Here is a 27,500-nt window from a genome sequence, read left to right on the forward strand (position 1 = left end):
ACATGTAGTTCCTTTTTTTATGTGTTAATACTGAAGAAGATGTAACATCTACTACGTATAAGTTCAAGAAGATATTAGCACGTCAAAAACTGATTATTTTGGGACACTCTTCAAAGACATAAACTGGAGTGATGTATACAGTGCTCATGGCATCAATTAAAAGTACAACACTTTTATAAGCTGATACCTTATTTAAATACTATTTCCCCCAAAACTATATATTATTTAATCAAATTTGTGTGTTGTTGTACCCATTGCTCATGTGTGAAGCTACACACTGTAAGAGAGGTAGTGATCCTTCAGATGGCAGCCAGTCTTTATGTAACGTGCTCCTATGTGTTTAATTTAATTTCATGTAGCGAGTTAATGAAAGAAAGTGACAAATTGGATAAGTGGTTCTGTTGTTATTAGCACCAGTCTTACACCCGGTACTGATTCTCTCATCTCAAATGGATAGTCCTGTACATGGAATCACACTGTTATCTATTTTGTTATCAGTAGTTTGTGCAGTAATGACAACAAAAATAATTTTATAAACACATATTAGGCCTACTGAAAAATTAATGTATTAAAAAATCCATTTCTTTTTCTTCAAAAATTGTGACAAAGCCAATCTGTCTTGGTGACTGTTAAATAGCTTTCTTTGATTTAGGTCTCAAAGTGCAAAACCTACATAACTTTTCACACTTTTCAGGCCATACAACCATGGTCTTTTCTGAAAGTACTTCTGACCAAAAGGCAATTTTACTTTTAAAATGAAATATTTTCATAAGATATTTTCATCCTCTATCTCACCCTTTAGGGTCCGCAGCTCGTGGTCGTGCGGTAGCATTCTCGCTTCCCACGGCCGGGATCCCGGGTTTGATTCCCGGCGGGGTCAGGGATTTTCTCTGCCTCGTGATGACTGGGTGTTGTGTGATGTCCTTAGCTTAGTTAGGTTTAAGTAGTTCTAAGTTCTAGGGGACTGATGACCATAGATGTTAAGTCCCATAGTGCTCAGAGCCGTTTGAACCAATTTCACCCTTTAGGGACTGAATTTCCAAAAATACTGAAACACATTTTTTTAATTTCTAACCAAGATTGTCGAATACCAATTTTCATAAACACGGCTTTAAAAATGCTTTAGTAGTTTTGTAATAATGATTTATTCAAAAAAAAAAAGGTTTCACCCATAAATTCAATCCCTTAGGGGTTAAATTTCCAATTGTGCTGAAACACTTTTTTTTTCCTAAACGAGAAACCAAAAACCAATTTTTGTGGTTTTAGTTTCAAAATTATCCTATTAGCAACATATTAGAAAAGTTTCATTTACTATTTCACTCCTTTAGAGACGAAATTTAGAAAAAAACCTTCGTAAATGATGTCTACTGTATACGATCAACACCCTTTCCGAATTTCAAGTTTCTATCCTCAGTTGTTTGGGCTGAGTGATGGTGCATTAGTCAATCAGTCACGACATTTCCATATATACCAAGAGATGGTAATATGGATGTCAAAGCAAATGCATTAGGAGAAAAAGATAACCACATCAGATAAGACAATAAAGACAATATGGGATATAGTGAAGGAGAAAACAGGTAGAATCAGACATGGAGAGGAGAAGATACTATTAAGAGTAATGAAGCAATGGTAAAAGATGTGTGCACTGATGGAATACTTTTTAATAAGCATTTCATAACTGTAAATGAAAAGATGGGGTTGTCAGGTTCAATGGATATTATCAGAGAATATATCAGACGAGTCATTACAAATAACTTCAGCAATATGAATATGACCCTCACTACACTAGTAAAAGTAAAGTCCACCATAAAATCTTTAAAGAAAAACCTAGTGGTTATGATAGAGTACCACCAAAATTAATTAAAGTGTGTGCTTCTGAGTTTAGTAACATATTAAGTGATCCGTCATATTAAGTGATCAGTCATCTATCAGTGGAACATTCCCTGAATAGTTGAAATATGCTGGAGTCAGTGGCGGATACATATGCAGGGTGCGCCCCCCCCCCCCCCTCCTTGTGGGGTCGCCCGCATTGCCACCTGCACCACCCCCGCCAGTCAGCCCGCAAGCTATTTGTTCATTTCTTTTGTCAGTCAACTCGACTGAATCGAATTACTGAGTAGTTGTACTTTCCTATGTAGCAAGCGTGTCCGCGTCATCGTATTTTACACGTTTCTGTCTGGTACATAGATTGCTAACATATACCTATGAGAAAAGTCACAGCCATTCTAGTGATCTCAATATGTTATTCTTTCTGGCATTTGTTCAAGAAAAGTCGTAAATATTCTACTGTTTTCCTGTGCAGAGAACCTTCGATACGTAGCATTACAAATATGGACTATTCACTGAATAGGAAGCTAGTTTACATTCAGAAGCAGAAATATTAAGACTGAAGAATGAATAAGTAAAAAGTCCTAATTGTAGAAAGTGCAAGTGTAAAGATTAGTCAATAAGAGTGAGAGTGATCAGTTGATTGTGAAGTATTAATAATAGTAATTCATAGTAAATACTCAGTAAAAATATTGTTATGAGGCTCACAACAATATTTTTACTAATAATGTAACAATAGTTTACCACACCTAACCCGTAATACGAGTATTATGAGTTAGGCCCGTAGAATTCATCATTTAAAGAAGATAACCAAAATTGTAACATTTTTATATCATAAGATGGCATTGTCTTGTATATGTGTATAATCAGTTTAAATAAAACTTTCTTAAACTTTGCATGTAATTTGATTATTTTTTATTACGATAAAAGTAAAGGTAGCTCAAGATATATTTAGCACCCCCTCCTTGAGGTTTTTGTGTGTCCGCCACTGGCTGGAGTAAGCCTTTGTGTAGTAAATGAGATAAAGAAATACTGTCAAATTTCCATCTAATTTCACTTTTCCCATCATTTTTGAAAATTTTAAGAAAGGTAATATACAAGTGGTTTCTTAACAATCTGACGGCAGATAACAATAATATTATGAAAAGGATAGATTGCTGCTCACCGTATACCAGAGACACTGAGGTTTCAGACAGGCACAAGAAGAAGACAGTTATATGTTTGAGCCTTTGACCACAAGGGGCCTTCTTCTAAAGTAGAAAACACACACACAAGCACAACTCACACACACACACGAGCACTGTTTCCGGCTGCTGAGGCTTGTGCTTGTGTGAATCTGTGTTGTTTTGTACTTTACTAGGAGGTCTTGTGGCTGAAAGCTCAAATGTATGGCAGTCTTCCTGTTGTGCCTATTTGCAACTCAGCATCTCCTCTAAATGGTGAGTAGCAATCTATTATTTCCATAATACTGCCATTATTCCTCCAGGATTTTCCATTGCTTGACAGCAAATAATATATTGTCAAAGTCACAATTCAGTTTTCTGAAGGGCCCCGATATTGAGAAGGCTATTTATGAGGGAAAATAAGACCTGGTTGGTTGTGAAATGGAAACCACAGATAAGATAAAAAATGTTTTATTTTCAACTTCTTTACATAGTCGCTGCTCCAACTGAGACATTTGTCATAGGACTGTACTAATCATAGAAGGCAGCCAGCCACCTGTGCTTTCTGCCATTTCTTGCGCTCATCTGCAGCTTGCTGCATGTGCCAAAGTGTTGTCTTCATAGCCAGCAGTTCGTGTGAGCAGAGATGAAAATCAGAGGGAGCACAGTCTGGGCTTTATAGTGGGTGATGAGACACTGCCCATCAAAAATGCTGCTCCTGCAGTTCCGGTTGACAAATGTCATGAAGAAGGAAGTGTGTGACAGTTAAGTAGTATGGGCTGCATGATATCAGGCAAAATCTCTATCAGGCACTCATACTTGGGAGGCGACACTATTTTCTAGGCATTTTTACATGCTCACTGTGGGCTCAGAACTGAAAAGAGTGACATGACCCGACATGACTACCCAACGCATCTACACAAAGCATCAATGTGATTTCCACTTCATGATTGATCAGACCTTAGTTTCAAAATAGCCCTCGTACATATACAGCAATAATGTACAGAGTGTCCATAATTAAAGTTCCAGTTTAAAAACACAGTAGAAAGAGAACCACTGCTCAGAATGATGTCAACTGTATTATTGACACAGGGGGAAACATCTCGGGGCAAAAGAAAAAAATCAACGAAACTGTGACCACTAGACGATGCTGAAGCATCAGGATAAGCACACCAACAGATGTGCGGACACATCTGTTTCTCAGTTTGCGTTTCAAATGCCTGACATGACTATCTCCATGAAGAATCGTGCACTGCTGGTAGAGCTCTTTTACAACAATGGTGACTGTGCGCCAGTAGCCATATAAGAGTTCCAGATACTCAAGTGAATGAAGAAAGGCACTGGTCCAATGTCTGCTAAGGCTCTGGAGAAAGTGATTACAAAATGAAAGAGAGATGGCAGAGAGAGGAAAACAGCTTAAGCAATGTCTGTCAAAGATGCAGCCACAGCATTGCAGGAGAGGTTGAGTGGTGGTGTGCAAACATGCAGTGCATGGGGAATTGCCCAAATATTGAACATCTCTGCAAGCACTGTGCATAAAATCCTACAAAACACCCTGCATTGCTACCCATACAAAATCACCCATGTTCTGGAGTTGCTTCCTGCTGATCTTCCAGCAAAACAAACGTTCACTCTGGAATTTCTTGCTTGCATGGAAGTGGACAATGAATGGCCACTGAACATTCTGTGGACAGACAAAGCCCATTTCCATCTCCAAGGGCACAGCAATAAGCACAATTGCAGAAAATGGGCAATGAAAAATCCACACCCATTTCATCCAGCACCACTTCAGTTCTGCAAAGGTGACTGTGTGATGCAGGCTGATAGCATTGTTTATCGTAGGACCACATTTTTTTGAGGAGATGAATCCTGCGGGTCCTGTTAACTGTGTTATCACTGGTAAATGCTATTAGAGACTTTTGTGCACCAACGCCATTCCAACTCTTCAACAGTATGGATGTGTGAGTAGGAGTATTTTTATGCAAGATGGTGCTCCTCCACACACAGCACAGCCAGTGAAGCAGCTGCTGCTGCAGCAGCATTTCAGAAATGCTAGAATAATCGCTCGTCATTTCTCTACAGCCTAGCCACTCAGATCACCTGATCTTAATCCATGTGACTTCTGGCTGTGAGGTTATCTGAAAGGTGTTGTGTTTAGTGCTACAATTATGACTGTAGCTGAACTGAAGGCAAGCACTGTACCAGGAGTTTTGAACAGGACCACTGAGACACTCCAGTCTGTTGTGGAACATGTTGTGTCTTCGTTTGTAACTTGTGGGAGAAAACGGTGGACAGCATAGTGAACATGTGTTGAGCCGGTTTCACGACAATTATAAACGAGTGTCATTTTCCTTTTTTTGCTGTTTTTGGCCCCAGGATAATTAAAAACCAATGTCTTTTGGACTCGACACAATTAGAAACTGATTTTTCCAATGTGGTATGACTGCTGAGGTGGATGGGCTCACTTAACTAACAGTGCCACAACCACTAACACTATTTATATTAATTTGCTTAGAGTGCTATGAATTGGTAAAATCTTCCTTAAATTGCTTTTTGTTCCATGACATTTCCCCCTGTGTGAATAATATGCTGCTCAAATTTGATATCATTCTGAGCAGTGCTTCTCTTTCTAGAGCATTTTGAAACTGGAAGTTTAATTATGGGACATCCTGTACTTCATTCATTACACAATACAGGCAATTATAGGCAACTGGCATATTGTGTGATCTGTCAAAGGCATTTGGTTGGGTAAATCACAATATACTTTTAAGTAAATTAGAATAGGTTGGTTTGTGGTATTAAAGCCACTCAGATTGGCAACACGAACGTGCATTTCGTGGAACTGTTTCAGAATCATGATCGGCCTCATCTTAATACAGCCGTCAAGTGTAATAACATGAGACTTGGGGGTGCACTGATGACAGAAGGCATGAGTCACATTTCAGTGGTGTCGGTGGAGTCTATCAGCAGGACAGGTTTCACTGGACATGGCCTGCACCTCAACAGGTATGGAAAGGGGAGGTTGGCAAAGCTTATAGGTGACAGCATAGGTGGGGGTGGTGGGATCACTCATGGGAAAATTCCTGTACTAGTGGGTGTTAGAGCTGCACCTTTTTTAGACTGAAGTCAGCTGATAGGTATTCCTGCTTAACGGAAGTCTCTCTAACAAAGAAACCACTTTCAACAAAGCTTAGGTATCCGAGTAATGAGGGAATTAGTATATTTCATCAAAATATACAAGGTATTAGAGATAAAGTTAGTGAATTGCTTATAGATGTTGACTCTGAAATTATTGGTATATCTGAACACTTCTTAAATAAGGAGATAATTCAGAGGCTTCCTTTACCAGGATACAGGTTGGCTGGCAGCTTTTCTAGGAGCTCTTTGTGGTGTGGGGGAGTAGCCATGTATGTGAAAAACAGTATCCCATTTGAGTCAATTGATGTTTCAAAGTACTGCACTGAAAAGGTGTTTGAATGTTGTGCAGGTGTGGTTAAATTTAGTGGAGTTAAACTTCTAACTGTTGTTATTTATAGATCCCCAGACTCCGGTTTCACAACATTTTTGCTAAAGCTAGCGGAGGTTCTTGGTTCACTTTATAGGAAATACAAAAAGTTAATTATATGCGGTGACTTCAATATTAATTGTATAAGTGATTGTGCAAGGAAAAGGGTGCTGGTAGACCTCCTTAATTCATATAATCTTATGCAAACCGTATTCTTTCCAACAAGAGTGCAAGGGAACAGTAGAACAACCATAGACAACATTTTTGTTCATTCCTCATTACTAGAAGGGCATTCTGTTAGCAAAAAAGTGAATGGCCTTTCAGATCATGATGCACAAGTTTTAACTCTAAAAGATTTTTGTGCTGCAACACATGTTAAATATAGTTATCAACTTTTTAGGAAAGCTGATTCAGTTGCTGTAGAGACCTTTGTAAACCTTATCAAGGAACAAGAGCGGCAAAATGTTTGTAGTGCTGATACAGTAGACGATAAATAATGCTTTCCTCAAGACTTTTTTCATGCTCTTTGAACGTTGCTTCCTGTTAGAACGTTCAAAACAGGGTACTAGCACAAACAGGCAGCCTGGGTGGCTGACTAGAGGGATAAGAATATCCTGTTATAACAAAGTGGCAATTATATCAAAACGTTAGAAACAGTCAAAATCTAAATGCAGCAGCCTTTTACAAACAGTATTGTAAGGTGCTTAAAAAAGTTATTAGGAAGGCAAAAAGTATATGGTATGCAGATAGAATAGCTAAGTCTTAGGATAAAATTAAAACCTTATGGTCAGTCGTAAAGGAAGTGGCTGGTCTGCAGAAACAGGTTGAGGATATAGAATCAGTGCGTAGTGGAAATGACCGTGTTACTGATAAGTTGCATATATGTACGGTATTTAATAATCACTTTCTGAATATAGCAGGTGAACTAAATAGAAGCCTAGTCCCAAAAGGGAATCATATAGCGCTCGTAGAAAAAAGTGCTCCTCCACGATACTGACAAGAGGGAGATTGAGTTAATAATTAAATCACTAAAGACCAAGAACTCTCATGGATATGACAGGGTATCTATCAGAATACTGAAGTACTGTTCTATGTATGTTAGCCCAGTACTTAGCCATATCTGTAACTTTTCCTTTAGGAGTGGTCAGTTTCCTGACTGATTAAAGTACTCCATAGTGAAGCCACTTTATAAAAAGGGAGACAGGGATAATGCTGACGGTTATAGACCTATTTCTATGCCATCGGTGTTTGTTAAAGTTATCGAGAAGGTTGTATATACAAGATTACTGGAGCATTTAAATTCACATAATTTGCTGTCAACTGTACAGTTTGGTTTTAGAAATTGTTTCATAACTGAAAATGCTATATTCTCTTTTCTCTGTGAGGTTTTGGACGGATTAAATAAAAGGTTGCAAATGCTAGGTGTTTTCTTTGATTTAATGAAGGCTTTTGACTGTGTTGACCTCAAGATATTACTGCAGAAGTTGGACCATTATGGAGTAAGGGGAGTAGCTTACAATTGGTTCGCCTCTTCTTTAAGAACAGAAAGCAGAAGGTAATTCTCCGCAATATTGAGACTGGTAGTGATGTTCAGTCCCAATGGGGCACTGTTAAGTGGGGCGTTCCCCAAGGGTCGGTGCTGGGGCCGCTGCTGTTTCTTATTTATGTAAATGATATGCCTTCTAGTATTACAGGTGATTCAAAAATATTTCTGTTTGCTGATGACACCAGCTTGGTAGTGAAGGATCTTGTGTGAAATATTGAAACATTATCAAATAATGTAGTTCATGAAATAAGTTTGTGGCTTGTGGAAAATAATTTGATGCTAAATCACAGTAAGATGTAGTTTTTACAGTTTCTAACTCACAATTCAACAAGAACTGATATTTTGATCAGACAGAATGGGCATATCATAAGCGAGACGGAACAGTTCAATTTCCTAGGTGTTCGGATAGATAGTAAGCTGTTGTGGAAATCCCATGCTCAGGATCTTGTTCAGAAACTAAATGCTGCTTTATTTATCATTAGAACAGTATCTGAAATAAGTGACAGTTCAACACGAGAAGTAGTCTACTTCGCATATTTTCATACGCTTTGTCATATGGTATTATTTTTTGGGGTAATTCTTCTGATTCAAAAAGGGTATTTTTGGCTCAAAAACGGGCTGTTCGAGCTATATGTGGTGTAAGTTCGAGAACCTCTTGTCGACCCCTATTCAATAGTCTGGGAATTCTGACATTGCCCTCACAGTATATATTTTCTTTAATGTCGTTTGTCGTTAGCAATATTAGCTTATTCCCAAGAGTTAGCAGCCTTCACTCAGTTAATACTAGGCAGAAATCAAATCTGCATGTGGAATGCACTTCCTTGACTCTTGTGCAGAAAGGAGTGCACTATTCTGCTGCATCCATTTTCAATAAGCTACCACAAGAACTAAAAAATCTTAGCAGTAGCCCAAACGCTTTTAAGTTTAAACTGAAGAGTTTCCTCATGGCTCACTCCTTCTATTCTGTCGAGGAGCTCCTGGAAGAGCTGAAAAATTAAGCAAATTCCAGTGATACATTGTTGATTTTCTTTATTTAAACTTACGAATTGTCACCTGAATACGTTTCTTGTATTTCATTTTATCTGTTTCTACTATCATGTTATAATTTCATGTATTGAATCGTTCCATGACCATGGAGACTTCTCCTTAATTTGGTCCCATGGAACAATAAATAAATAAATAAATAAATAAAGGGACCAGACTGCTACGGTCATCGGTCCCTTTTTCCAAAGCTTAAAAACACCCACAAAGAAGAAAAACGAACAATGGACATGACAACAGACGACATAGGACAAGAAAGACGCAAACTGAGACCAGACAAAAGGAATTAAAATCACACAGAATGTGACAGTGGTTGGCCAACCATAGAGACAAAAAAGGAAAAGCCAACCACCTAGAAACACACTAAAAAATAACCGAGTCTAAAATCGTAGGCCAAAGGCCAGACTCATAACAAAAAAATGACAAACACTCAGAGTAAATGATAAAAAAACCCTGCCTGAATAAAATGCAAGATTAAGCCTGCCATGGCAGTGTCATCTGTTAAAAGGGCAGGGAGTGTATCAGGCAGCGCAAATGTCTGCCTGAGCACAGCTGAAAGCGGACAGGCCAACAATATGTGCACCACCGTCAAAGCTGCCCTGCAGCGACAGAGAGGCGGGTCCTCACAGCTCAGTAAATATCTATGCATCAGCAGGGTATGTCCGATGCGGATCCGACAAGGGACATGCGAATGGCTCGCATGGATGACCGCCACACAGCCGTCGTCTCCTTGACAGCACAGAGTTTATTAGGTGTGGTCAGATCGTGCCAGTCAGTGTCCCAAAGCGAGAAAACTTTGCGGCATAAGACTGCTCGCAAATCAGTTTCCGGGAGGCCAATGTCCAGAGTTGGTTCACTGGTGGCCTGTTTGGCCAGGCGGTCAACATGTTCATTGCCTGGGATGCCAACATGACCAGGGGTCCACACAAGGATCACAGAGCGGCTCCGCATCGGGCAAGAGTATGGAGGGACTCCTGGATAGCCATCATCAGACGAGAGCAAGGGAAACACTGCTCGATAGCTCGTAAACTGCTCAGGGAGTCGCTACAGATAACGAAGGACTCACCTGAGCAGGAGCAGATATACGAAAGATGGTGACCAGCTCAGCAGTGAAAATGCTGCAGCCAGCTGGCAATGAGAGTTGTTCGTAATGGTCCCCTAGAGTGAGAGCATAACCGACACGACCAGCAACCATCGAACCGTCAGTGTAAACAACGCCAGAGCCCTCATACATGGCAAGGATGGAAAGAAAGCGGTGGCGGAAGATCTCCAGAGGGACTGAGTCCTTCAGACCCTGTGCCAATTCGAGCCGAAGGCAAGGGCGGGGCACACACCACGGGGGTGTATGCAGGGGGGCCCGAAAAGGAGGTTCAAGAGGGAAAACCCCAAGCCTGGAGAGAAGCTCTCTCACACGGACCACGATTGTACAACCTGACCAGGGCCGATGTTCTGGGAGATGGACGACTGACTGAGGGAACAGGAGACGATAATTAGGATGCCCGGGCAAGCTACAAACATGTGCAGCATAAGCAGCCAGTAAACGTTGGATAAGTGGCCAGTAAACATTGGCGACGTAACTGCAATGGAGGGACACCTGCCTCTACAAGTATGTTGTTCACAGGGCTGGTCCGGAAAGCACCAGTGGGAAGTCATATCCCGCTGTGAAGGATTGGGTCCAGCACCCACAAGACAGAAGGGGATGCTGAACCATAAGCCAGGCTCACAAAATCCGGATGGGACTGGATTAACGCCTGGTAGAGCCGTAAGAGGGTAGATCGTTCGGCACCCCAGCTGGTGTGGCTCAAGCATCGCAGAGCATTAAGATGCCACCAACACACCTGTTTAAGCTGCTGAATATGTGGGAGCCAAGTCAACCGGGCATCAAAAACCACACCCAGATACCGATGTGTCTCCACCACAGCAAGAAGTTCGCTGGCGAGATAAAGCCACGGCTCAGGGTGAACAGCGCATCGCCGGCAGAAATGCATTATGCAGGTCTTGGCAGCTGAAAACTGGAAGCCATGCGCTACAGCCCAAGACTGTGCCTTGCGGATAGCGCCCTGCAGCTGACGTTCAGCAGCTGCAATGCCAATGGAGCTATAGTAGAGGTAAAAGTCATCAGCATACAAGGAAGCTGAGACAGACGTTCCCACTGCCGCAGCGAGCCCGTTAATTGTAATTAAAAACAGGCAGACACTTAAGACAGATCCCTGTGGTACCCCATTCTCCTGAACTCGGGAGGAACTATGGGAGGCCGTGACTTGCACGCGGAAGGTACGATGCGACAGAAAATTTCGTAGGAAAATCAGCGGCGGACCCCGAAGACCTCAACCATGAAGCGTAGAAAGGATGTGATGGTGCCATGTCATATTGTATGCCTTCCGCATGTCAAAAAAGACAGCGGGCAAAGGCCGTACGGATGGCTGACTCCAGGCTTACCAGATTGTCGGCGGCACAGCGGCCCTTACGAAACCCACCCTGAGATGGAGCCAGAAGGCCCCGAGACTCGAGTACCCAATTCAACCACCGGCTCACCATGCGTTCAAGCAACTTGCAAAGAACGTTGGTGACGCTAATGGGGCGGTAGCTGTCCACCTCCAATGGGTTCTTGCCAGATTTCAAAATGGGGATAACAATGCTTTCTCGCCATTGTGACGCAAACTCACCTTCAACCCAGATACGGTTGTAAAGGTCGAGGAGGCGTCGCTGGCAGTCCACTGAGAGGTGTTTCAGCATCTGACAGTGGATGCGATCTGGCCTGGAGCTGTATTAGGGCAAGCGGCTAGGGCACTGTGGAATTCCCACTCACTGAATGGAACATTGTAGGATTCAGGATGGCGGGTGTGAAATGAAAGGCTCCAACATTCCAACCACTCTTTAATGGAACAGAAGGCCAGTGGGTAATTCACAGAAGCAGAACTGAGAGCAAAATGGTCTGCTAAGCAGTTTGTAATTATGTCAGAGTCAGTACAAACTGCTCCGTTCAGTGACAGCGCAGGGATGCTGACAGGGGTCCGATAGCCATAGAGGTGCCTAATCTTGGCCCAAACCTGCGATGGAGAGATATGGAGGCCCTGGTGGAGACATACCGTTTCCAGCACTCCTGCTTGTGCTGCCGAATGATGCGGCGGGCCCGCACACGGAGCCGTTTAAAGGCGATGAGGTTTTCTAATGAGGGATGCTGCTTGTAACGCTCGAGTGCCCGCCTGCGATCTTTAATAGCCTTGGCGATCGCAGGCAACCACCAAGGCACAGTCCTCCGCCGAGGGGACCCAGAAGAACAGGGAATGGCAGATTCTGTGGCAGTAACGATGCCGGTGATGACCGAGGGAACCACCGCATCAATGGCATCATTAGAAAGGGGCTCAATAGCGGCAATGGAGGAGAACAAGTACCAGTCAGCCTTATTCATAGCCCATCTGCAAGAGCGGCCAGAAGAGTGATGCTGTGGCAGTGACAGAAAGTGGTCACTACCACACAGGTCATCATGCACAGTCCATTGGACAGACGGTAAGAGGCTAGGGCTGCAGATCAAAAGGTCGATGGTGGAGTACGTATCACGCGCCACACTGAAATATGTGAAGGCACCATAATTTAAAATGAAAAGGTCGAGCTGTGCCAATACCTGCTCAATGGTGGTGCCTCGACCTGTTGCCACTGACCCACTCCACAGAGGGTTATGGGCGTTGAAGTCGCCCAGTAACAGGAAAGGTGGTGGCAATTGGGCTATCAGCGCAGTCAGGACATGCTGCAGGACATCACCATCTGGTGGAAGATAGAGACTGTAGACAGTAACAGCCTGTGGCATCCACACCTGAACAGCGACAGCCTCTAAAGGTGTTTGTAGAGGGACAGACTCGCTGTGAAGAGAGTGAAGGACAGATGCAGACGCCACCAGATACCCTTTCATAAGCTGTCCAGTTCTTACAATAACCCCGATAGCCATGGAGGGCGGGGGTTCACATCACTGGAAACCAAGTTTCTTGAAGAGCAACGAAGAAGAAAGGGTGAAGACTGAGAAGTTGTCGGAGCTCAGCAAGATGGTGGAAGAAACCGCCGCAGTTCCACTGGAGGATGACATTGTCCATGGCTGAGAAAGGCGTGAAGGGGCTGGGGAGGCAGATTATGCCACTGGGTCACTTGATGCCACCGGTTCAGTACCCACGCGAGTGACATCCATTGCGTCCGAGGGTCCGGTGACATCCAGGTCTTCAGCAGATACCAGATTCTCGACCTCATCATCAGATGCTGAGCTTGTAGGAAGCGGTGAAATTAGAATATTATGGTGGAACAGGAAATGCTGCAGAATGGTTCAAATGTGATGTCTTTTGACAGAAAACAAAGGGTGTCATTAAGAAAGAGACATGTCTTAAGCTATCAGGCATCATCCAACTGGAGGCTAATTAGATTTGGTGTTTTACATGGTTCCATTCTAGGACTCTCACTTTGTCTTGTTTATATCAATGACCTTTCATCAGTAAAATAACCGGATGCCAAGTTTGTTTTGTTTGCAGAGGATACAAATATTGCAGTAAATAGTAAATTGATTACAGTCATAAAAAGATTGGTTACTGAAATTTTCAAAGACATTAATAAATGGTTCCTAGCCAACTCTTTGTCACCAAACTTTGAAAAAAAAAAAAAAAAAAAAAAAAAAAAAAAAAAAAAAAAAAAAAACCACACACACTAAATGCAATTTAGAATTTGTAATAGGCTTCCCACCAGTACATGTGTAAAATTGACAGACATACAGAAGAAGTTGACAGTGTTAAATTCTTGGAATTACAGCTTGCTATTAACTTCAGTTGGTAGGAGCATGCCATACAATTGCTGAAGCATGTAAGTAAATTTCTGTTTTCAATGCAAGTGATATAAAAATATGAAAGTTGGTACATTGTGCATACCTCCATTCCATAATGTCACAGTGGATTATTTTTTTGGGATAACTCATAAAGTGAAGCTAAAGTTTCCTTGGTTCAAAAATATGTGATAAGAATTGTTTGTGGCATGAATGCAGCTCTACAAAGGTGCAAGAGAAAGTACACAGTCTGTCACCATAGGTTACTTTGCGAACTTGGAATTGGTCCCTGCCACAATCAGTGGTTGCACAGTCGTTATCTTGGTCCTATAGCACTGTATCAGAGACTTATCATTTACTCAGAATCAGACTCATTATCAGACCAGATAGACTACCACAGAGCTGCAGATGGTGGTCCTATAAAGGCTGCCTGGCATATGGATACCAGGAAATGGCTGGTGTCATGAAGTTTTGAGGATGAGAGACAGTGCTGACGGTCTGCTGATCATACCGTCCTCATTGCTGTGATTGTCACAGTGAAATTCAGCTGCAGGAGTCTGGCGGAATGGCAATGTAGACGGCAATGCTTTGTGGTGTGTGTGCTGAGTCATCAGGCACCAGCCATACACAGCTTTCTCCTGTTCCCTTCAGAAGGAGATGATGAAGCCATCTCAATATGCAAATGGAAGTAGTGGCCAAGGACACAGCATGCCTCTTCCTTTCATAGGTAGGTGGTGAAGCCATGTCAATGCAGTGGCAGTGGCAGTGGCTGTGGCAGAGGCAATAGCCAGTGGCATGGCACTCCTGGAGGAGAATGTGTGGCTGGCTGGGAGAAGTGGACTGGAGAACACGATGCCAGTGAAGAAAAGACATTGGTGCAAAAATTATGGCTAAATGGAGCAGAGCGGCCACAAGCTGAAGACACTCAATGCACCACTATGGTGTCTGGTGGGAAGAAAACCCTGCAGATGAGAGAAAGCAGATGTATGAGTGAGGAAGCAAGGAGCTGAGAACATGCGTAGAACACAGGCAACAGGTAGGAAGGGGGATGGTGAGGAGGCCATGTGTGTGCATGACGGGCCAGCAATAGGCACACAGAGTGACACTGGGGCCAGTGGCGAGAGTGCTCGCAGCACTGGGGCAGTCGACAGGAGGGACTCGGCATGAGGCTGCAAGGTGCAGCTGAAGGCAGTCCAAAAGGAGACCTGGAAAAACAAAAGACTTGCACAGATGTCACTGAGAAGGTCACCCAAGGCTGCCAAAGGTGGCAAGACACCTTCAGTGAAAATTCTATGAGTGATACACAGGAGTTGCAGAGAAATCCGCAAGGCCACCAGAAAGGTCCACGAGGCCACCGGAGAGGGCCAAGAGGAACGATGACCACGGGCGGTGACAAAGAGGGTGCAGTGCTGAGCAATGCCTCACCAAGATGGAGCGACAGACAATACATCAGGAGAAGACACGCTCTGAGCTACAGAAACACAAGAAGAATGAGCCATGGGTGCAGCAGAAGGAGCAAGGACGACCATGGAATGCATGGGTGCCAAGGGTACCTGAGGTGGTGGTGGTGGTGGTGGTGGTGGTGGTGGTAACCACTGGGAAGATAGTGCATGAAGCAGAAGCCGTGTTCCCTGGCTGCAGTATGTGATGGTGTCACCCCCAATAAGCACTGAAACAAATGAGTGGTTTCCAAGTTCAAACAAGGCAACTACTGGCCTCACAACTGGACACGTTGCAGAAGTGAGAGTTCTGGCACAGAAGAAACCATGGGAAAAGAGCAGAGCATGCTAAAAGGGACTAGAAGAATGTTGGTCGAATATGTGTGGAAGCACACAAATGCAGAGTGTACCTGATTAAGCACAGATACTGGAACAAAGTTCCGATGACACAGGAGCCATAAAAGTTTACCCTCATGGCCAATTAAAGTATCTTGTTGTGGGTTGGTACATGGAGAAAAGAATTTATTTCTATTAAAAAGGCAAACAAGCAGACATAAATGTTGTAAAACAGATTCTCAATGGGTGGAACATAAGAAATTGTCCTGATCTATTAAAGAAGTGTCACTCACTGAATACAGTTCTACAAAGATGCAAGAGAAAGTACACAGTCTGTCACCATAGATTACTCTGCAGAGTCAGAATCAGTTGTGGTCAGAATCAGTGGTTGCACTGGCGCTGTTTTGGTCCTGTAGCACTATATCAGATACTCATCATTTATTCAGAATCAGACTTGGCGTCAGACTCATATTCAGACCAAGCGTCAAATATAGAATCATATGGACAGAGAGCTGCAAGCGGTGGTCCTATAACGGCGATCCAGTAAATGGATACCAAAAAGCAGCTGACATCACATGGCTTCACGGATGCAAGATAGTTCCAGCCATGTCTTGTGATCGTGGCGCCCTTGTTACTGCAATGGCTGTCACAGTGAAGTTCATCTGCAGGTGTTGGCAGGTTGGCAATCCACAGGGCAATGCTGTGTGGCAGCTGTGCTGGGTCATCAGGCACCAGTCGCACACAGCATATACACTGAGGTGACAAAATTCATGAGATATGATATACACATATACAGAAGGCAGTAGTATCACATACATGAGGTATAAAAGGGCAGTGCATTGGTGGAGTTGTCATTTGTACTCAGGTGATTCACTTGAGAGGGTGTCTGACATGATTATAGCCACAGCATGGGAATTAACAGACTTTGAAAATGGAATAATAATTGGGGCTATATGCATACGACATTCCATTTCAGAAATTGTTAGGGAGTTCAATATTCCAAGAATCCACAGTCTCAAAAGTGTGTCGAGAATACCAAATTTCAGGCATTACCTGACACTGACGGTCTTCACCTAACAACCAAGAGCAGCGGCGTTTGCATAGAGCACTCAGAGCTAACAGACAAGCAACACTGCATGAAATAACCACAGAAGTTAATGTAGCATGTACAACGAATGTATCCAATAGGACAGCGCAGAAAAATCTGGCGTTAATGGGCTGTGGCAGCAGATGACTGAAGCAAGTGCCTTTGCTAATGGCACAACATCGCATGCAGTGCCTTTCCTGGGCTCATGACTTTATCAGTTGAACCATAAAGGGCTAGGAAACCATGGCCCGGCCAGATGAGTCATGTTTTCAGTTGGTAAGAGCTGATGGTATGGTTTGAGTGTGGTGCAGACCCCACAAAGCCATGGACTGAAGTTGTCAACAAGGCACTGTGTAGGCTAGGGGTAGCCCCATAATAGTGTGGGCTGTGTTTACATGGAATGGACTGGGTCCTCTTGTCAAATTGAACCTATCATTGACTGAAAAAGGTTATGTTCGCTACTTGGAAACCATTTGCAGCCATTTGTGGACTTAATGTATCCAAACAATGATGGAATTCTTATGTATGATAAATACCATGTCACCATCCCACAATTGTTCGTGATTGGTTTGAAGAATATTCTGGACAATTTGAGCAAATTATCTGGCCACCCAGATTTCCCAGCAACAATCCCATTAAACTATTGTGGCACATAATCGAGGTGTCAGTCCGTGCACGTTTTATGGATGGCTGTAGAGACAGCTTGGCCCAGTATTTCTGCAAGGGACTTCTGACGACTTGTTGAGTCCATGTCATGTCAAGTTGTCGCTCTACTCTGAGTAAAAGGAGGTATCCCATGACTTTTGTCACCTCACTGCAAAATAGTTACATGAAGAAATAAAGTCTACCTCTTAAAATTCAGTTCACAACAGAGGTGGAAATAGACAAGAAACTCAATCTTTGGACTCACAGAATAAAGAAAAAGCAACATACGATTTCGCAATACACAAGAAAACTTCAGCCTGGAGACTGGTCTGATGCAGGCTCTTTGTGTTAGTCTATTCTGTGCAGGCCTCTTCATTTTTCCATAACTACTGCATCCTACATCAATTTAACCTGCTTATTACTGTCAACCCTTAGTCTCCCTCTACAGTTTTTACCCTTCACAAGTCCCACCATTATCAAAGTGTTGATTCCTTCATGACTCAGGATGTGCCTTTCAACCAATCTCATCTTTTAGTCAAGTTGTTCCATTAATTTTATTTCTTTCCAGTATGATTCAGTATCTCCTTATCAGTTATCTGATCTAACCATATAATCATCAGCACTCTCCTGGGACATAAAATTTCAAAAGAGTCTATGCTATTCTTGTTTTAAATGTTTGTTGTCCATGTTTTACTTCATACATGGCTACACTACAGGCAAATACCTTCAAAAAAGACTTGCTAAAATTTAAATTTATATTCAATGTTAACATTTTCTCTTTTTCAGGAATGCTTTCCTTGCTATTGCCAGTCTTCAATTTACAGTAACTCTACTTTGTATGTTATCACCTATTTTGCTAAATAATGAAACTCATCTGCTGCTTTTAGTATTTCATTTCCTAATTTAAATCCCTCTGGGTACCCACTGCAACTAAAAACTAACAGATTTCAAAATAATTAAACGTAGCCACAGGCCATACCAAAAACTTAACTGTAGCAGAAAATTTTAAAATATTGAGGGCAATGGCAAAATGAAAATGTACAATGTGTACAACTTTGCTCCCACCATTTGCCAATAGGTGGCGACAACGGTAAGTAGCGGTTGAAAGAAGCAGATCGCAGACGTCAGGCAGTTAGCTTGGACCTCGGTGAACATAACCTCATTCAAACATTAGTCGATTTGTTTCTGCATCATAAAGTTGTTCTTGAATGAAAACATTAGTTTATGAGCCTAATTCTCATCATTTATGGGAGGTGTTACTGTTTTGTTTCAATATGAAGAAAACAGCGGTTGAGTCTCATTGAATGCTCTCAAGTACGTGTGGTAAGGATAATATTAGTGTAAGAACGTGTTGTGACTGGTTTCATCAGTGAAAGAACATGTTGTGAGTGGTTTCAACACTTCAAGAATGGTGATTTTAACATCGTAGACTGTCATAGTGGTGGAAGAGAGAATGTTTTCGAAAACGCAGAATTGGAGATATTGCCGTGAAGACTCATGCCAAACTCAAGAACAATTGGCACGATTAGTGGGAGTGACACAGCAAGCCATTTCAAAACATCTCAAGGCTATGAGAATGATTCAAAAAGAAGGAACTTGGGTCCCATGTGAGCTGAATCCAAGAGACATTGAACAGCGTTTGTGTGTTTGTGAACAGTTGCTTCAGAGGCAAAAATGGAAGGGATTTCTGCATCACATTGTGACCGGGGATGAAAAATGGGTTCATTACAATAACCCTAAAGGCAAAAAATCATGGAGATATTCCGGCCTTGCTTCCACATCGACGGGCAAACTGAATATTCACGGCTCCGATATCACACTCTTCATTTGGTGGAACCAGCTTGGCGTCATGTGCTATAAGGTGTTAAAACCAAGTGAAGCAATCACAGGTGCTCATTATCAAATGTAATTAATGTGCTTGAGCAGAGCATTAAAAGACAAATGGCCACAATACAGCGAGAAGCACGATAAAGTGATTTTGCAGCATGACAACGCTCGACCCCACGTTGCAAAAGTGGTCAAAACATATTTGGAAACGTTAAAATGGGAAATCCTACCCTACCCTCTGTATTCTCCAGACATTGCTCCCTCTGACTGTCACCTGTTTAGATCAATGGCGCATGGCCTGGCTGACCAACACTTCCGATCTCATGAAGAAGTCACAAATTGGATCGATTCGTGGATCGCTTCAAAATATGAACAATTTTTTCGACATGGGATTTGTAGACTGCCCAAAAGATGGGAGAAAGTAGTGGTCAGCGGTGGAAAATACTTCGAAAGATATATGTGTAACCAAATTGTTTCATTAAAGCCTCAGATGTTGAGAAAAAAAACGGTGGAAGCAAAGTAGTACACCTTGTATTACACTAGACTGTGCAATGGCTTTGGCCCATTGTTCAACAGATCGAAAGAATTATCAAGAAAAAGTAAAAAAAAAAACACACACAGACATGAACATGGACACGCATGCGCACAGAGAAAGAAGAGAGAGAGAGACTCCAGACTAAGTAGGAGGAATGTATTTATTATGACAACAACATGGAAAAAACTGTACGTGCTCATGAAATACTGGTATGTACATAATACTTTCATTCATTTCTACTATCTTCACAACACGATCATGTTTTTGCACATGACAAGCTCTTCAGCATGTTAATAAGGTCTACAACAGTCTTCTCAGGTACTAGTTAATGTAAAATGTTGCAATAGATAAAAAGTATGTTTAAAGCCAATTTTCACCCACAAATTTTCAGGTTTCAACAACGTGTTAAGCCAATTTGTGTCAAAACATTTTTGAGTGATAAAAGTATACAGCAAGGAATTTATAATTTGCAAAAATAGGCAGAACCCAGCCCTATTAATACTTATGTAAACATGGTTATTGTTAGAGCACCCACAACATAAAGGACGATTCTCTTTTACAATATTAATGTCCCTAAGTGACCCCAGTTTCATGTGGCTCCGTGTTCTTCTGCTGCATCGTCACATAGAAAATAAGTGGTGCCTCATGAATTCTCATTAACTCAATCCATTAATAAAGTCATTAGGGTAGTGCTGGCACAAGGAACCATTTTCGCACCTGATTGGTCAGCCAACTGTCCTTTTCTTTTTTCACTTGAATAAAATATCTAAATGAATACTATTCTCTGTGCCCACATAAATTACAAGAATGCTTTCACTCAGTCTACAGGTTTGAGTAACTTCATTTACACACTTTTTATTCGTCTCAGTTAGACATGAATCAAGACTAGAGTTGACAACATTCTTAGAGACAAATAATGTATCTTATTTGAAGGAGGAGTGAACAAAGAGTGTATTTCTAAAAATGAAGTATTTTTCAAAATTCATGTATTTAATTACTTAAGAACAAATTTTTTGTACTTCTGACATTAAACCTGGAGTTTGGTTGTTGTAAAAGGTTGATAACTGGTGCTACATTATAAATTTGTATTTAAATAAATAAATTTTTTGAAGTTCTGTCTCTCTCTTCCTGCTGGTTTGCACCCATCACTGAAAATTATATATCAGCAAATTCTGAGGTGATATAAACAGAAGCATATAATATACAATTATTGTAACAGTTTGGTGACTTAACGCTTTGTTTTTTCAACAGTTCTGCCTTTTATTGGTGAGAATTTTTTTTTTTTTTTTTTTTTGGTGAGAGATGTTTGTCACCATTTAGTAATTTTCTTTGAATTTATTTAAGTAATATTGTTTCATTATATGAATCATCCCTTGCAGAAACTGTACATCACATTCAATTTATCTTGAGGATCAGTTTTTAGCCAGTCATATGATTTCTTCCATTACCACACCACTGACCATTTCAACCCTCTGCTCGAGACACAAAATTCATTTTTAAGAAAATGCCTATTCAAACACAGATGAATGAAAAACTGAAATAAAAGCCACTTATTGGTATTCAATAAAAAGCAAATATCAGAACAGTGATGGCATGTGACAGCAGAGTGCAGTCAACAACTGCCTTCTGATTTAACAATGTCAAAATGATTTAAGGATTCTGCTCAGAGCTGAATGCACCAGACGGTGTCAACTGTTTTCATTTGGTTGCTCAACAGCCTCTCTTCACTCAAAAGAATGAATGGCTAATTCAACCAATAGGTAAAACTGCAACCAAATGAATAGAACGGTTTTCAACAACTGACTGAATCGTAAGTTTCATTTGGTTCTTCTTATCACCACATTACAGTGTATTCACATAATTTTTCAAATGAAATTCAAATGTGTCCCCCATTGCACTTAGGAAATGGTGTCCAGTACCTAGACAGATAATCTGACTTTGTAGACACAACAGATATCAGAACATCACAAACAAGCATAATGGGATATGGGCATGTCTTGTAACATCTAAAATGCCAGATTGAGCTACACAAAAGTTATGTTTCATTAATATGATTGACACTTAACATGTGATCTACATTTCTGTCACACTATTTCACAGACAGCATAATTAGTTCTTATCACACCAGCTTCAGCATGCACTAACAAAATACTGATAATTACTAATTTATACTACTATGTTAAATAATTTTACAGATGAAATATTTACCCTGTTTTTGCAAAATTGGTCCACATGCAGGTCATTTCTGATATAATCTTCTGATCTTTTGCTTGAATATCTCTGCCATTTGAAGACTTACTGAACAGGTAATTCAGTTCATCTCCATGAGTCGCACCTAACGAAACAAAATATTTTGTATTTTTTCATATTTGTGTCAGGAATAATGGTATAATGTTTAAAATTAAAACTGTAATATTTGAACATTAGCTGAATGTTCCACTGGTACTTGGCAGAACATAATAATAATATTAAACAAAGAAACCTTTTCTACTGTTCTGCAAAATTATATATATTTGGTCATGAACTGGCTTATGGCTTTTTAGATCATTTTCAGGTGTTCACTGAAAGTCACAAGCACAGATAAAATGATGTGTGACTTACATAAGTATTATTTATATAGAAGATAGAGAAGATACAAATATGATGATGTGCAGAAACAGTTGCATTAACTAAACGAGGAACACAGTTTTTACATGGAGATAAATTTAACAACTCATAAAAAATAAAGTAGAATTTACAGTTTCAATTTATTACTTGTAACTAAAAGTCAGTTTAACAGAAGAGAAAAGGAAACTGAGTCTGGTAACTTAACACTAAGCTGACATTTTCTATCATCTGTTTGTTGATTTCCACTATTTCCAGTAGGATCATTTTTCTACTTTTGTATACAGAATGTAAAACTTTGCATTCTACATCATATGAGTGGTTACTGTTAAAAAATGATCAGCAAGGCTGAATCTTTCTTTCTTAATTTCCAGCTTCCCTCATGTTCAGATAACACAATTGCCACAGCTCCACCTTACTGGCCAATATATACTTTTTCACGTGCTTTTATGAACAGAGTGGTGTGTGTAAAAGCACTGTGGCAAAGTATATATTTGTCAGGCAGGCAGAACTGTGACAATTAGATTATGTAAACATGAGAGGAGATGGAGGTAAAGAAAGAAAGATTCAATCTTTGCTGATCATCTTTTAACAGAAAACCACTCACACAGCTGTTGGACAAAAATATGGGAACAGCACAAAAAATGCATGCTTGAACATAAATGCAGAAGCTAGCCAAGCCCTGCAAGTTGTCTTGCTGTACTTTACCATGAAGGGCACCTGTGCAGTGTTCTCAATAAGTTGCAATTGTCAATCATGATCAGAACAGTGTTCTGTGCAGTTATGAGTGCACTGTATTGGAGCTGAGTGAATTTGAACGTGGACAGATTGTTGGTGCTCGTATGGTGAGTGCTACCATAACTGAGGCAGACAAAGTGGTCTGCATTTCAAGATGCACTGTATGAGGTCTGTTCAAAAAATTCCACAACACTCGCAATTTTGCGCCAGTGGTATGTTGGAACAAAATCCGCTTGGAATCTCTGCACATGCCTATTTTTTAATTAGTAACTGCAGGAAGTTTCATTGTTGTATGTCTGTTAGTTATTGTTCAGTGCTGTATTGAGTAGTATGTTGTATTGTGCAGTTTGCAAATATCGATATGGCAGAGTTAGAGGAGCAATGCATCTGCATTAAATTTCGCGTGAAACTCAAGAAAACCTTTACAGAGACACCCCAAATTATCCAGGAAGCCTACAGTGATGAGTTTTTAAGCTATACTCAGTGTTATGATGGTTCACACAATGTAAAACAATGTAAAAATGGCCAGACAGATGTTAAAGATGACCTTCGTTCAGAACACCCTTTGACGTCTACTGACGACGCTCAAGTCAGGAACATCAATGAAATTGTGTGTGCCAATCAAAGACTGACTGTCCGAGAGGCCGCAGAAGAATGTAACATTTCAGTTGGATCATGTCATGAAATACTGACACTGAATCTTGGAATGGATCATGTTGCCATCAAGTTCTTCCCATGGCTCATGAATCAAGACCAGAAAGACCTTCACCTCGCAATCTGTGAAAAGCTTTTGGATTTCACAAATGAGAACGAGATGTTTCTTAAGAGAATCATAACTGGTGATAAGATGTGGGTCTATGGTTATAATATTGAGACCAAGGTTCAGTCTTCACAACAGGACAGTAGAGGTTCTCCAAGAACAAAAGAAGCTCATCAGGTCAGGTCAAATGTCAAAGGCATGCTATAGGTTGGTGTTTTTTTTTTTTTTTTTTTTTTTTTTTTTTTTTTTTTTTTTTTTTTTTTGACTAGTTCATCATGGATTCACGCAACAGGGTCAAAGCATTTATCAATGGTACTAATGGGAAGTTTTGTGATGTCTGCAATAAAATGTGAGAGTGGCCTGAAATGTGGTGAGACAATTCATGGCTCTTGCATGATGACAATGCACCCACACATTCATCCCTGTTGGTGTGTGACTATTGCATAAAAAACGAAATCACTGTGTTGCCTCATCATCCAGACTTGGCCCCTGTGGACTTTCTGTTTTGTTTCCAGAGTTGAAAACCCTGCAGAATGGAATGAAGTTTTTTAATGATAAATGAGATGAAAGAAAATTCGCAGACAGTGCTTTGTGTGATCCAGCAAGAGGTGTATCAAGACAGCTTTTGGAAGTGGAAACACCATTTGGAGCGGTGTATCAATTGTGGAGGAGGGTATTTCGAAGGGGCTATGCACAATAAGTAAAATGTAAGCGTAGAAAAAGTTTGTGGACAAAGTTCCAGGATCTTTTGAACAGACTTCATATTAAAGATTTATATTTCATACAGGGAAAATCGAAAAACATCATCTGTTAAGTCATAACACAGACAAAAGTGTGTGTTATATGATCATGACAGATGACTACAAAAGAGAATTGTCATGAAAAATAAGATAACAATAGCTGCAACAATCACTGCCGAACTGAATGTCACATTTGCAAACCCTGTCAACAACAAAACAATATGAAGGGAGCTCCATAAGTAGGGAATTGTAGGGTGAGCTGGAACTCGAAAACCATTCATATATCAGTGATGCAAATGTCCGTGACAGGAAAATGTGGTGCCAAAGCCATACAGCCCAGATTATTCAGAAATGGAAAAATGTCATTTGGTCAGATGAGTCTTGTTTCACACTGTCTTCAACTTCTGGCTGAGTTTGTGTTCCAAGAGTGAAACATGGCAGGGGTTCAGTGATGATTTGGGCAGCCATATCATGGTATTCCATGGGCTCCATGATTACTCTGCGAGGTACGTTAGTATCAAGGATTATGTGACCATTTTGGCTGATCAGGTCCATCCCATGGTATAATGTTGACCTCCCAATAGTGATGCTGTGTTCCAAGGCAACAGGGCCACTGCTCACAGGGCTGACATTGCCCAGCACTGGTTTTGTAAGCTCAAGAATGAATCGTTGCATCTCCCCTAGTCATCACAGTCACCAAATCTCAATATTATTGAGCCTTTGTGGTCCACTTTTGAGAGAAGTGTGCATGATCGCTATGCATCTCCATCTTCATTACTTGAAACTGCCAATATTTTGCAGGAATAGATTCACTTCAGAACCATTGAGGACACATATTTATCCATTGTGAGGTTAATGGATCCTGTTTTGATTGCCAACGGGTTTTCTACACTGTATTAGGCATGGTAATGATTTTTTGTTGTTTCCGTAATTTTGTCCAACCCCTGTATGATGTAAAATGTGAAGTTTTACACCCTGTAAAGAAAAGCAGAAAGATGACCCAACTGGAAATCGACAAACGTATGACACAGTGTTAAATGATCACACTCAATTTTCTTTTTGTCCCGTTACATTAACTTTCAGTTACAAATTCTGGATCAAAATAAATTCAACTTCATTTTTTACCAATTATTAAATGTACCTCCATATAACAGACAAATCCTTCTCAAAGTAAGACATAACAAAAAAATACGTAAATATTGACGTAGTTATACTACATATACACTAGAAATGTGTTAGGTGGCAACACTCTACAGACACAGTTCTCGAGTGTCAGACTGCTTGCTGGTGGTCACAAGTCGCAAGTGTACACTAGACACTCATTATGACCATATTGGCATGAATATAAGCCTTACTCAAATATAAACTGAAACTAGATTTTGAAAATGGATGATGGCGAGGGGAAGATGAGAGAAACTTGAAGCAGAAAAGTTTGTCACATTACCCATGTACAAAAACTATTCTCAACATGATCACTCTTAATCACATTTTGTTATATTGCAAAACAGATAAACTACACAGAAATGCCAGTCTCCTAAGCAGTCTTCACTGATGTCACTGTTAAATTCATTAGCGGTATCTGTTTCATCTGTTTCATCCCCTCCCAATGTACATAGTCCTTGCTACCATCCAGGGTGATGGACACACAGTATTTCTTGAACTTTCTGATGACAGAATTTCATGATACTGTACACCATGAAGAGATGATTTACTTATACCTAAGTTTGACTGATTGCTTTTAATTTTACCACATGGAGCATGTGTGTGACCTTCTTCTAAAAGCCAATCGGCATTGTGTTCTCAGAGACAGTCTTTAAATGGGTTGTTTACAACAAGTGCCTATAGTTCTCAAGTCATATATCACCAGTCTTTCTTCAATGTAGCAACTTTATTTTTTACTTCAGATGTTAGATGACCTCTAACTCAATACTAGCACAGCTCTCTTACAGAGTAGTGCATCAGGTCTACAATTACAAAATGCAACTAACCAGTACATCATTGATTCTGTTGTCATACGAACTTTCAGTTAACTATAAACAGATCACTAACCACTTAGGGAAGTATCCATGTGTAAGGATTTATGCTTCAGAACAACACGGGGGTTGGGGACAGCTGCCCTTCCTCTGTAGTAACTGCTGACATCACAGTAATTCTTTGTTTTTTGTTTCCAGTTGTTCATAATGAGATATTTTTTGCCTCCCAAAAAGTCCACTGCTGTACTGCTTAGCATGTCCCAAAGCACAGGGGTCTCATTAACATAGCCAATCCAGTGTATAGGGACTAAGTTTTACAATAATAGTCATTACCTACAATGAAATGTCAAGGGCAAATCAAAGACAGTTACATTCTTACTCATATGCAGCAATTAGTTCCCAAAAACTAGCAATATTCTTACTCCATTTCAAATTAAGAAACAAGCACTGCAGTTGAAGTTTTTACAATACAAAAATATATCAGTGCCTGTAGAGTCACTCAGATAAGCCATGCCCTAATCACTCATGGCTGAATTTTGCAAAACAAATGCAGATTTTCATACCTGGCCCAATATAATGCAGGGTGTTAAAAAAATATTCAATATTTCAGGGGATGATAGTATGTGTCAAAACAAGACAAAAATGTCTTTGACCATGGGCTCTACAAAGCATGCTTTCTCACATATGACATATGAACATATGTTCACAGGAGGTACTCTTGTGAAGTCATCTATGGCAGTGCATTACTTGTCCTACTACAGATGACTACCCAATAATTAATGTTAATAGCCACCCGTGGTATGGAGTACTGTGAGGTAGGAAGACATCACAAACATGTGGTTGCAGATATGAGTACCATGTTGCATTGGCACTCCATGCCATACGATGGTGAACAGCGTGTTGAGGCCATGCAGTATCTATGTTAACATTAGTTGG

At 40.8% G+C, this 27,500-nt stretch overlaps 1 protein-coding gene across 1 annotated transcript in view; it reads right to left on the minus strand.

The window, feature by feature from the left end:
• The window catches only part of LOC126457927 (venom carboxylesterase-6-like), a 186,493-nt gene that overhangs the window by 28,096 nt on the left and 130,897 nt on the right, over window positions 1-27,500 (minus strand). Inside the window, exon 9 of the mRNA XM_050094623.1 lies at window positions 21,958-22,084. Coding sequence (XP_049950580.1) covers window positions 21,958-22,084 — 127 coding nt within the window. The remainder of the gene's footprint in view (window positions 1-21,957; window positions 22,085-27,500) is intronic.

The sequence above is a fragment of the Schistocerca serialis genome, chromosome 2 (assembly GCF_023864345.2).
Source record: "Schistocerca serialis cubense isolate TAMUIC-IGC-003099 chromosome 2, iqSchSeri2.2, whole genome shotgun sequence".
Classification (NCBI taxonomy): Eukaryota; Metazoa; Arthropoda; class Insecta; order Orthoptera; family Acrididae; genus Schistocerca; species Schistocerca serialis.